The sequence below is a fragment of the Tenrec ecaudatus genome, chromosome 2, assembly GCF_050624435.1.
Source record: "Tenrec ecaudatus isolate mTenEca1 chromosome 2, mTenEca1.hap1, whole genome shotgun sequence".
Lineage (NCBI taxonomy): Eukaryota > Metazoa > Chordata > Mammalia > Afrosoricida > Tenrecidae > Tenrec > Tenrec ecaudatus.
In genome coordinates, this window is record NC_134531.1 from 221879920 (window position 1) to 221892793 (window position 12874).

The window sequence follows — 12874 nt, forward strand, 5'->3', positions numbered from 1 at the left end:
TAGCCACTGTCCGGTTTTCATGTACATATGATGTGAGTGAAAACGCCACGGCTTGGGTCAGGCACACCTTAAGTCCTCAAAGTGCCGTCCTTGCTCTCACCACTTCCACGAGGCCTGGTGCAGTAGATTTGCCTAATGTCGTATATGTCATTTCATTTCCTGACTGCAGCTTCCTCAAGCCCAGCGTTGATTGCAGACCCGAGCACAATTAAATCCTTGTCAGCTTCCATCTTTTCTGGTTTTCATGATGTGACTATCTTACTGGTGGCATAGTGGTCTCACTTTATTTAGGCTGCAAGCCACAAGGTCAGCAGTTTGAAACCGTTAGCCGCGCTATGGGAGGAAGACGGGGCTTTCTAGTCCCGTAAAGAGTGACAGTCTCAGAAATCCACAGGAGCAGTTCTACCCTGTCCTAAATATGAGGCAGCACTGACTCGAAGGAAGGGAGTTTGTTTCATCGGGTTTGGTGTTCTGTTTTGATTTTGAGGGGCTTTATACTAGAATGAGATGAGATGAGGCTGTTTTGAAAACTTATGCTAGATCCTTCCATGCTGGAATGCCCTTCCCCATGGCAGTGGCAGTTCTCAAACACCCGGGCTGACCTCTCGTGAAGAGCTGCTCTCTGTTTTGCAATCCGCTTGTTCTCGGGGAGCCCACTGCTTCCCCTGCCCCTGAGACCTGCACCTTTCTGGTTACGAAGGGCACACATGGCACTTACAAGGCTTTAAAACAGTCTCTTTGTAGATATGGTGATTCTCCGTGGCTAACGAGATGAATGATTATTTCCACCTTTTGAACTCTTGTTAAAACAATCTTCCCCAAATCTGTACCTTTTCCTTCAAAAATGAGTGGCTCAACCTCATCAAAAGAGAGGCAATGGATAGCTTGCCTTTTTAATAGTACATCTAGTAAGTAAATCCTGGGCACGGATTACTCTCATCCTTGCATCAACGGCCTGAGAGACAACCTGTGTGACTGCTGATCGCCCAGAAATGCCTTCTCTCTATCGCCTGCCATCACACACTCACGATGAAGAGAAAGAAAGCCATCCTATCCATAATTGTGGAGGGTTTGGTTGGAAAATGTTTAAGAACCTTCTAATGAATCAGATATTAAAGTTGATCACTACAGTCTTCAAACCAATCAAAACAACTGAAGATCAAAGTAGAAGAAATCAGATCTGTCAGTGTCTTTAGGGAGTCACCCAATCACCGAGGAACTTATTTTTATGAATGCCTAATGGAAACAATTTGTTATAGCATAAGGCTTTTAACTGGGATAAAAATGTATTTTAATATCTACCAAATTCTAATGCAATCAATTGCCTTAACCCACTGACTGACAAAATTCAATTACATACCCAAGGAGAAATAAAGATACTACGAAAATAGAAAATAGAGAAGTTCCTAACAATGTGAAGGGTCAAGAAACCAGTAAGAGTCAGAAAAACAGAAGCTGCAGCAGCAGGCTGCACATTTGTTCCTCTGGCACAGAGGATGTGTCCCGTTGACGTCACGGGGACCACCTTCATCTGAGGGCTAGAATGTGAGCATGCCCCTTTCTCCAGCACTACCCTCCCACACAGCAGCCTTGTTCAGACGTATCTACCACCTCGCTTTTCACAATGTTATATAAACTAGCGGGGGGAGGGGTACTTTTTTTAATATACAAGGAAGTATAGTAACCAATTCATTTTCAGACTTACCAAATGCTGGTGCAGTAGAAATAGCAACTGGCTGCTGTTTCATGACAGGGGGAAGTGCAGAGGGGAGCTGATAGCCTTGTAGCTTCAGTTTGATGAGTTTCATGGCGATGGAAAACTCCACTTGATCCATTCTTCCATCATTATTCATGTCAGCTAGCGCCCTGCAAACCAACAGCGTGGACTTAGGCTGTGACCATAAAAGAACCATTCCAGAATCACCACTCCTACCAACAGAAGCACAAAAGCAGCAGCCCCTTCGCTCCAGAGGAGAGCAAAACCGTTCGATTAACCTGAAACCTTGGCAAAATTTTACATAAGCATGAAATACCTTTGAATGTGCTCCTCGTCCTGATTGTTTAGTTGCCACTGTGTCCGTCATGATTCACAGGAAGCAAGCCCGTGTGACAGAACAGAACTGCTCCGTGCGGCTTTCTAGGCTGTGTGCCTACAGGAGCCGCTCACTGGGTCTTCTCCCCAAAAGGCTGCTGGGTGGGCTCAAAAGGCCAAACTTTTGTTTACCAGCCAAGTGCTGAATCTCTGCACTACCAGGGCTCTTTCCTGTTATGATACACAATTTAGCTTTCAGTCTCACGTGTGGGGATTTCGTCTCTGGCCATCAAAAGTCCCAATTTAGATATAGGACTTTTTAATTTTTAAATAATGTTTGATGTAGGATTTCTTTTTGGAATAATGGTGTAAAATTAGAGAGTACTAATGGCTGTAAAACTCTGTTATCCTGAAAAGGGAAAAAAAAAGCCGTAAACTGTATGCTTTGAAAGGGTGACTGATGTGTGGATTAAACCACAAAAACCTAGTTCCCCTGTGAGGTTCACTATAGTTTCCACACTGTACCATACTACTGCATTTTTAAAAATAGGTAACACAGGTGTTATGTGGGATTCTTTTGCAAACTGGGAAACTCCCTTGTGTGTTGGTTTCTTGTCTAACCTAGGCATGTGTGTGCTGTTTACGTGGGCACTGTGTGTAAGAAAAATATGGGATCCATGCTATACTATAAAAGGTCTTAAAATAAGCCTTTCTCCAGAATCTTGTGCTTAAGCAAACCACACTATTCGTGTGCCTCATTTTATTGTGTGACCTAGAGAAGTTGTACCAGTGCTGTAAATTTCTAAATGTATGTGCTATTTGAAAGTACAGGAGCTCCTGGTGGCGCAGTGGTTATGCACTGGGCTGTGATCCAAATGGCCATTAGTTCAAAACTACCAGCAGCATCATAGGAGAAAGACTGAACTTTCTACTCTGGTAAACAGTCTTGGAAGCCCACAGGGGGTCACTACGAGTGAGCCTGGACTCACTGGCAGGGAGTATTTGAAATGGTACCCGAATGATCCATGGAAAACTTGCAATGAGCTTTCATATAAAGTTTTTCTCTCTCAAAGAAGAAACATAAGCAAGATGGTTTGTACCTGCAATCAAAATCTACCTTATTGGCTTGCAGTTCTGGCTAGAAGCTTGTTTAGGATAGTGGATTTTTGTCTATATTTTTGAAGAGGTGAATGAACTTTCTCCAAAGCCGGGAACCTTAGCAGTAAACTGTTTCACTCATGCATTCATTCAGGCCTCGGGTTCTCATTCAAGGTCAACATTAAGAGATGGCAACAATGAAGTTGAGCTGTGTCTGATCTCTTACAGCAATCCCATGACATGGCTACTGTACTACTTCCCTTTCATGGATAGCAAATTGGGGGTCCAGTTGGTTTATGTAAATGTGGCCTAGATTTGTCAGCAAGTGGTGAGCCTAAGCACTGAATTTAAAGACTTCATGGCAATGGGTTTTGTTTTGGTTTTAGTGATTGTTTTCTTGGTGTGCACTAGGTTCCAAAGATGAGGTGATAACACCCCTTTAACACACCAAGATCTATTGTGTTCCCTTAAAAGGAAAAATGCAATTTAGTGAGTTCTTATTATGGCAGTTCCTAGCATGAATTGCTAGTTAGTCAATAAATTTTTCTTCAAAATGGAAATTATTCTCTGTGGAAAGAGCCATCAAAAAAAGATGCTTTATGCTGGTTAAAAACAACCACTACAGCTCTGGTTGCCGAATAATTGACGGTGCAAGGCTACAACAAACCTGCTATCTCACACTTGCTTTGCTTTTGTCGCATGTCCTCGTGCTTTTCAAGGTGGACAGCATTCTTCATAGATCCTACAAGAATTAGATTTGGAAACTTCACTATGGACTTTACCTTAAACCCAGCTGATACAGATGAAAGGAACTGGAAGATGCCTTTGGACGTACAGCTCCAATACGTTAGTGCGAGAACCAGCAAGGCACTGCTAGTCCACAGTCGGGGATTTGAAAATCAGTGGACTTTGGTTCACATCTCGTTTTTGAGCTTGCCCATTGACTGGCAACTAAATATACTTCTTGTTTTCATGTTTTCATTGTGTGTGTGTGTGTGTGTGTGACATCTTAGTCCTGCAGATAGAGTTTTGCCTTAATGAATGAGCGTTATTGAAATTTTTGCCTCCTAACTAACCCTGTTTCTTAAAGAGTTTTCAGTTACTAAGTTTTTAACCTGTGTCAGCGAAGATGCTGTGTCCTTTAGCCTACAAACCTTTCCTAGATGTCTCCTTTTCCTTTTCTCCATAGTAAGTTAAAATATCTACCATTGGCTAAGCTAATGATACTAGATTAGAATTACCAAATGGCTCATGGAATTTACTTAAATTCTCATTAAGCTGATAATGCTGACTCTAAAGTGGACCACAGATGTATAAATTTTCGGTATACAAATGTATTTTGAGCACAAACATTAATCGTAAATCTGAATCTGAAAACAATTAGCTCTTACGATGAGGCCCTGCACAGTACTTGCCCTCATGAGGTGATCACTGAAGATATGGGAGCCACAGCAAAATGTGGTGAAGTTCACACAGAGGAGTCACACGAGCCCGTGTGATCTAAGGATCATAAATAATAAAATCTCAGATCAGAGGAGGGAATTGTAGTAGAGCTTGAATTCTGGGCACCCAGGTTGCAGAAGGCTACAGAGAACAGTGAAAGATCAGAGTACATTTGCAGGGTCCTTCCTCAGAGTAAGTCTCCAAGGAATTCCCTCCCACTAGGGGTGTAAACAGTCTTGCCCTTAAAGTGCATTTGTTTCCCTTTTAACACGTTTTTAATTTGTTCTAGTTTCTATTATCTTGTGCTTTCCCTCAAATTGAGGCATTTCTGTGGTCTATTTTGTTGAGCTTGCTGGAGTTTTTGTATGATTTTCTTTATATGAAATTCAGGATAAGTAAATCTGGAGAGACAATACCTACATGAAGAGCACCTTCAGGTTATACGAGAGAAAGATGAGGCGTTAGACTCCAGTCTAGGAAACCTGCAGGGTCACGGTGAGTCAGCATTGACAGGGTGACAGTCGGTTTGGTTTGGTTTGAGTAAGGTAATGGCAGGGCAGTTTGGGAGATAATGGGGAGTTAATAATAATGGGTAAAATAATGAACAAAATGTTCTAAAACTTTGGTAATGATTGCATAATTCTTTTTAATATATTCAACCATTGAATTGAACCTGAATCATGTCAATACAACTGTTAACAAAACAATACTACCCAACATTTTTCCAGAATATTAAAACCCGCAGACACACATATTTAAAATACTATGTTAGCTAATATAATAACTTTCTTAAAATTTCCTCTTAGAAGGAAAGTAAAAAGGAAATAAAGGAAAGAATTAGGAGGAAAAGGGCATTTACAGAGGTCCAAATACAGGCATGTATATATGTAAACAAATTTATATATGATGATGGAGAAATATATTTATGTGCATATATTAATAGGTTTCATATTAAGGTAGCAGATGGACATTGGGCCTCCATAAAGTACTTCCTCAATGCAAGAATACTTTGTTCTATTAAACTGGCATTCCATGATGCTCACCTTCCAGACACAATCGCTGAAGACAAAGTGGGCACATAAGCAAATGTGGTGAAGAAAGCTGATGGTGCTCAGTTATCAAAAGATATAGCATCTTGGGTCTTAAAGACTTGAAGATAAACAACCGGCCACCTAGCTGAGAAGCAATAAAGCCCACATGGAAATAGCTCACCAGCCTGTGTGATCGTGAGGTGTTGATGGGATCAAGTACCAGGCATTAAAGAACAAAAAAATCGTATCACTGTGAATGAGGGGGAGTGTAGAGTGGAGACCCAAAGCCCATCTGTAGGCAACTGGACATCCCTTTACAGAAGGGTTGCGGGGAGATGACAAGCCAATGAGGGTGCAGCGTAGCACCAAGGAAACTCACAACATTCCTCTAATTCCTTTATGCTCCCCCCACACCCCACTATAATGATCTCAATTCTACCTTAAAATCTGGCTAGACCAGAGGATGTACACTGGTGCAGATAAGAACTGGAAACACAGGGAATCCAGGACAGATAAACCCCTCAGGACCAGTGGTGAGAGTGGTGATACTGGGAGGGTGATAGTGGGAGGGTGGGGTGGAAAATGGGAAGCGATCACAAGGATCTACATATAAGCCCCTCCCAGGGGGATGGACAACAGAAAAGTGGGTGAAGGGAGACATCAGACAGTATAAGACATGACAAAATAATAATAATTTTTAAATTACCAAGGGTGAGGAAGGGAGGGTGCAGGAGGGAGGGGGGGAAATTAGCCAATACCAAGGGCTCAAGGAGAAAGCAAATGTTTTGAAAATGATGATGGCAACAAATGTACAAATGTGCTCGACACAATGGGTGGATGTATGGATTGTGGTAAGAGTTGTATGAGCCCCTAATAAAATGATTAAAAAAGAAACCCAACAAATTCCCTCTCAGGAAACTGTTGTAATTTTTTATACTTTAAAATGCCTGATTTGAGCTAATTTGCTAGAGTCTTAGTACAAAGCAACTTTAACTTCATAATTAACTATTGTGAGATTGATTTATTTAATTATTCCAAGAGATGAATTACCTAGACAGCAAAGTTAAATTAATTTTTAAATATCCTTTCCTCAAAAACTACATTATATAAATCAAAGCCCTGCACAGTCACAAATTAATCTCTTCTGCATTAGAAATGTTCAGACTTCTTTCTTATATGTGAAGATTTATTTTCTTCAAAACGCTTACAAAATATTTTCATTGAAATATGAAAGGTTTATAAGTTTTTGAATGCTATACACTGATGTTTGTCAATCACTGAAAGATTTTTTAAAATGTATTATTTGTATTATCTTCATAAAAAATTCAAAATTTTGTATAGAAAATATTTCTTTCATTATATATCTTGTGCGTTTTGATCTTAACTTTCAAAGATTAATATTTACTACATTTTAATCCTTAAGTCAACTGTACTTCCGTGTGTGCATGCGTGTGATGTTATTCTAGGATTCATGTATATTTCTTCCAGTTAGACACCTAACTTTCCCAGAAACATTTATTAAGAATCCATTTTATTCTAACTGAATTGAAATATATTTTCACTATATATTAAATGTTGTTATGAAGTAGAACTTGCTCTCTTTCAGTAAATACAAGTATTTAATAATTCTCTCGCAGTTTAGGAGGCTAGTCTACATTCAGCTCGACAGGAATGCCTTCTCTTTCCGTCGGCTCTGGGGAGGGTCCCTGTTTCCTTTCAGCATCTGTGAGCCAACGTTCCTTAGAGAGCTCCATGTGTCTTGGTATCAATCTTCTCCTAAGCTCAGCTTAGGCGTTTCACAGCACAGGATACCTGGGTCAAAGGTGTGCTCCACTCCAGGTTCTTCGTAGTGGGAGGGGGTCTTTCTTAGCCTATGTCTCTCCTTTTATGTCTTCTATCTCCAACCTTCATCCATGTTTTGGTTTATTAGATCTCATCTTGGGGGATCACTACATAACTCCTTATCACATCATCACATCACAGCCAAAACCTTGAGAATTAGCCGGGCCCTCATTCTGTGCCATATCTTCCACAAGGAGTACCATGTAACTGCTAAAAAGAAAAGCTGAGAAAGATCTCTGTGAACTGATATGAGTGATTTCCACGATGTGCTATTATAAGAAAAAGGCAAAGCACAATAGAGTGTTTATAGGAGGTCACATTACCGAAAGAAGGAAGAGGAAATAATTTAAATGCAAACATTAAAATAAGAAAATAATTCAAATATATATGCACATACAATAAGTGGGTCAAAGAATGAAAAGTTAAGAATGAGCCTTCTGTGGGATACAATTTGTAAAGTGCTGGCTTTTGGAATCTTATTAACCTATAACATTCAAAAAGCAAAACTAGAATTAAAGCCACAAAGATAAAGAGGGATCCCTAAAATTAATCAAGACAAAAGCAAATGAACATAATAGCATATGTATATATATATATATCCTCAGCCTAAAACAAGAGAATGACAGAGCAGCTTTGAACTTCACTGTCTGTAGTGGATATGAGTGTGAGTGAGCCTATTGTGCAGCTAGGCTGTGTCTATTGCAGGACTAAGCCAAGAGCCTAGCCTCTTCTGGCTCCCACCGCACTCACAGACGCAGACTTGAAGCCTGCAGATTTCTCTAGCAGTCCACCTTATCCATAAACTTGAGGCACTGGCTGCCCATCTCCCACTAAGCTGGAGCAACAGTATATTAATCTAGACTTCACAGGCACTCATCCCGTCAGTATCAGGGTCCGTATAAGGCGACATTGTGCAAGTTCTAAGACCCCCGACTTCAAGAAGCCCTAGTGGTATAATGGTTATGAGAGTCGGGCTGCAAACATAAGTTTAAAACCAGTATCGGCTTCGCAGAAAAGGGGGCTGTCTACACCATAAAAATGTACAGCTTCTGAAACTGACGGGGGTCGTTCTACCTTGTCCTGCAGAGCTGCCATGAGTCTGAGTTAGTTCTTGCTGGAGAGCTGCCACCAATATGGATAAACAGAAATGAAGTGTCAGACAGCATGTGAAACTTGAAGCAGTCTAGCACCTGAAGCAGACTGGGACTAAACTAAACCAAAGCAGCAGCAGGAAGACTGTTGTTCATTGCAGTCAATGTGAAACAAATGAACAAAAAGAGCATAACTTGTTGCAGGTAAAATTAAGTTGCTCTGTAAACTTTCACTCAAAGTACAATAACAGCGTATTTTTAAAAATAAAATAATGTTCGTATTCATAAAGAAATAAAGTTTGTTTAAATTAAAGAAACTTTTAATCATTTTATTAGGGGCTCATACAACTCTTATCATAATCCATACATACATCAATTGTGTGAAGCACATTTGTACATTCATTGCCCTCATCATTCTCAAAACTTCCGCTCTCCACCCAAGCCCCTGGCCTCAGGTCCTCTTTTTTTCCCTCCCTCACTGCTCCCCCCTCCTTCATTAACCCTTGATAATTTATAAATTATTATTTTGTTATATCTTGCCCTGACGTAACCCTTCACCCATTTTTCTCTTGTCCGTCCCTCCGGGAGGAGGTTATATGTAGATCCTTTTAATCGGTTCCCCCTTTTCCAACCCACCCTCCCTCCACCCGCCCAGTATCGCCACTCTCACCACTGGTCCTGAAGGGATCATCTGCCCTGGATTCCCTGTGTTTCCAGTTCCTATCTGTACCAGTGTACAGCCACTGGTCTAGTCAGATTTGTAAAATAGAATTAGGATCATGATAGTGGGGGGGTGGAGGGGCGGAAGCATTTAAGAGGAAAGTTGTATGTTTCATCGTTGCTACCTCACACACTGACTGGCTCATCTCCTCCCAGAGACCCTTGTGTAAGGGGATATCCAGTGGTCTACAAATGGGCTTTGGGTCTCCGTTCCACACTACCCCCCTTCATTCACAATGATAAGATTTTTTGTTCTGATGATGCCTGATACCTGATCCTTCGACCCCTCGATCGCACCGGCTGGTGTGCTTCTTCCATGTGGGCTTTGTTGCTTCTGAGCTAGATGGCCGCTTAAGAAATTAGGTTTTTAAAAGACTCAACTGAGAGTGCTTGTCACCACTTCCCTCTCCCATAGTTTCTATTACCTTCTATACACCAAGACCAATACCACCCTTCCAAGCTCCAGACACATATCACGAGCTGCCTTCACAAACACCTTTTTCTCTGGTTGGTTAACTATGTTGGCAATCAATCCCACCTACTCACCAGCTTCTTGTGTTAGTCGCTTTTTAATCTTTAACCCACTATTTCCTTTTCTAACTTTCTGAGGCTTGATTTTCTAACAAAATGACAATAATGAAACGAGGCGGCTGTGATCTTTCAAGCAGATCTGCTAAGAAAGCACCTCTTTTCCTTGGTGTGGTAACCAACGGAGGACAGCCCACTAGGGCCAGCTTTGCCTCCTTGGTTCTTCCGGGATGCGTCTCTGGAGGCTCAAGGACTAGTGTATCACCAAAGATTATTTTGCAGAATGAAGAAAAGATGGCAACGGGGATCCATCTCTTTGCACTCTGCAGATTGGCTTAATAAAACTGATCCCCGACAATGAGTGATCACAGTAAGTATTCTGTCAGCATTCACACTGTGCCTCCTGCCTTTAATACTTGTGGAACTGCACGGCCTACTACTCTTGGCCACAACCACTGCTAATTCCAAAGACTTCAGCGGGCCTCTTTCCCCACCAGCTTCTCTTCCACATTCCTCCCAGCTCTCCTTCAGTCCCCTCGTTCTTCCTCCCTTCCATCACTGCCCTCAATGTTGAAGCCATTTAAAGTACTTAAAATGCCAAAAGGATGCTTGCCAGTTTCCTTCCAGTTCCTTATTAGTACAGCAATTTCTAGGAAGATGTATCATCTTTGGCAGCTATTATAATTTAACATCACACACACTGTTTGAATTGTCCTCTGAGAATTCAGGTTCCATTGTATTCTGAAGGAAGCTGGATTGGCTAGCTAGAGCGTCCCCTAAGTATTAATAGGTGAAAGTTCAAAAGTTCCTAAGTTAGTTCACAGATATACACTTTCTTCATGGAACATTATGACAGTTTCTAACTCATACTCCCTATCAGCCGAACTGAGGTCCCGAGCAAAGAAGGCAAGGCTGAGAGGGAAATAGTTCCCATTTCCCATTCCATAATTCTCCTTTCCCCCAGATGGCTGCCAACAGCACGACCTAACACTTCATGGCTAATGTTAGCCCTCTCTCTACTCAGAGCCCTGCCAGGAAACCACATCAGAACAAAAGATTGGTATGAGTGAGAAAGAAGAAATTTTCATTTGATTAAATAATATCAACCTTCTTATAAATTTTTTAAATATTGAGATCAACTGCTGAGGATTGCAAAATGAAAACATGTCCGAGCTAACATAGGAAGACAACATAGCTCTGGCTCATATGCTGCGAACTCTACCATTTCACGGCCGGACCGACGGTGAGACTGTGGTTAAGCCCTCAGCCACTAATCAAACCGTTTGAACCCATCAGCCTTTCTGCAGGAGAAAGAGGCAGGGTCCACTTCTGTAGAGAACCACAGCTTTGGAAGCCCCTTAAGGAAGTTCTACTCCATCCTATAAAGTACTGTGAGTTGGAATCAACTCAATGGTCAAAACCAAACCTACTGCCACAGAGTCAATTCCAACTCAGAGACCAAATGATTTCCATTCAAAAACATTTCTTTTTAAAAAGATACTTAGAGCTCTTCTTGCTCCCTTAATGATAAAAACAAATAAAAATTCTATTTAGCAAAATGTCAGTAAAAAAATTAGACTTAACGAACATTTTTCATTCAACCGAAGGCTGTCAGTGCATCATTATTGCTAATAAAGAATTTTCACTTTACAGTGAATAATACATTGGCAAAAACGAAGTTTGGTGTACCAGTAACAGTTACAAAAATGAATAACCATCTTAAATGAGAAAAAGAAAGTTCATTAGAGTAATTTCTTTTCCCCTTAACACTAATTTCTGTGACACAGCGGTTTGATACAGCTAGTGTAGACTGTGATTTCGATGTAGATTCTGACTGTGTTCCGGCTACATCTCTACCTCCTAGAGCAGTAACTAGCCTACAGGAGCCATCTGATACATAGTTTTTAAGTGCTGAATAAAGAGTGTGGAGTGGGGTTTTCTTAGTCATGACTGCTGTGATCGCTCCCAAACTGACAGCACAATTAGTAAAGGGAGTTATGCCTGGGAAAGGAGCGGTCTAGTGAGTGATCTGGACTAGTGGTGGGAAGCACAACCATACGCCCGCATGCAGAGCCAAAAAAGTTTTATCTGAACATAGCAAATGTCACTGTGACTTAAAACAAATGCATTGAAACTCAAGCACTTAATGAACACACAGTGTTTCTGTGCTCAGAGGCCTCCTGGGACATCTTGCTCTCAGACTCTCTTGGAACCATTTCTCTTATGATAAATGTAACTCTAGAAAAATATTCTGCTATCTGCTTTTCCTGTCTCACAGCAGGTGAGACGTTACCACAGGAATGGCATCATAGGAGAAGGTGCATAAGTTGAAGGAGACAATCTGGCAGCCAATGTGCTGACAACCAGGAAAAAAGAGAGACGCCCATCCCAAACAGCACAGGAAGCTGGTATCATTTAGCTTTAATTTGAATATATCCATCTCTATATGTAAATTTATATGTACACATTTACATATAAGCATATCTATTTCTCATGAAGTTTTGCTATTTTAGAACACAGTATATGATTCTAAGTGATTTTCTAAATGATGAAACTTAAATTTACCAAAAAAGCTTAGATTGCACTGTACAGACATGGAGGCAATAAGGAGCTGTGTCAAGCATTGCTATTTTCCATATAAACTGTAAATCAACAGGCTGATCCTCTAAGGGATCATTAGTTAGATAATTCTGTCACGTGGATCATTCTGTCCCTGGGGAGGAGAGCAGACATCGTTGGGGGGTTTATTTTGCAGTCCTATAATGCGTAAGCCCTTGTGGCATAGTGCTTACTCACTTGGCTGCTAACCCAGAAGTCGGGGGGTCGAATTAGCCAGCAGCTCTGCAGGAAAAAGATGAGGTTTCTACTCCTGTAAAGAGGTACAGTTTGGGAAACCCACAGGTACAGCTCTACCCTGTCCTCTAGAGTCGCCATTAGTCAGAAATGACTTGATGGCAGTAAATTTGGGTTTCTGTTTTGCCTGTTTGTTTAAAATAATGTGTGCCAGGTCCTACGCTAAACATAACCGTTTAGAGTTATTTCAGAAATAAGCATTCCCATTTTCTGAATTAGGAAACTGAGGTCAGAAA

General features: G+C 41.0%; 1 protein-coding gene across 3 annotated transcripts in view; it reads right to left on the minus strand.

The window, feature by feature from the left end:
• Positions 1-12874, minus strand: part of ITSN1 (intersectin 1) — a 172071-nt gene that overhangs the window by 83036 nt on the left and 76161 nt on the right. For all 3 annotated transcript variants that reach the window (XR_012782874.1, XM_075542338.1, XM_075542337.1), the window contains exon 5: positions 1706-1866. Coding sequence is in view for 2 of the 3 variants with exons in the window: in XM_075542338.1 (XP_075398453.1) it covers positions 1706-1866 (161 nt within the window). In the remaining variant the exon portion in view is untranslated. The remainder of the gene's footprint in view (positions 1-1705; positions 1867-12874) is intronic.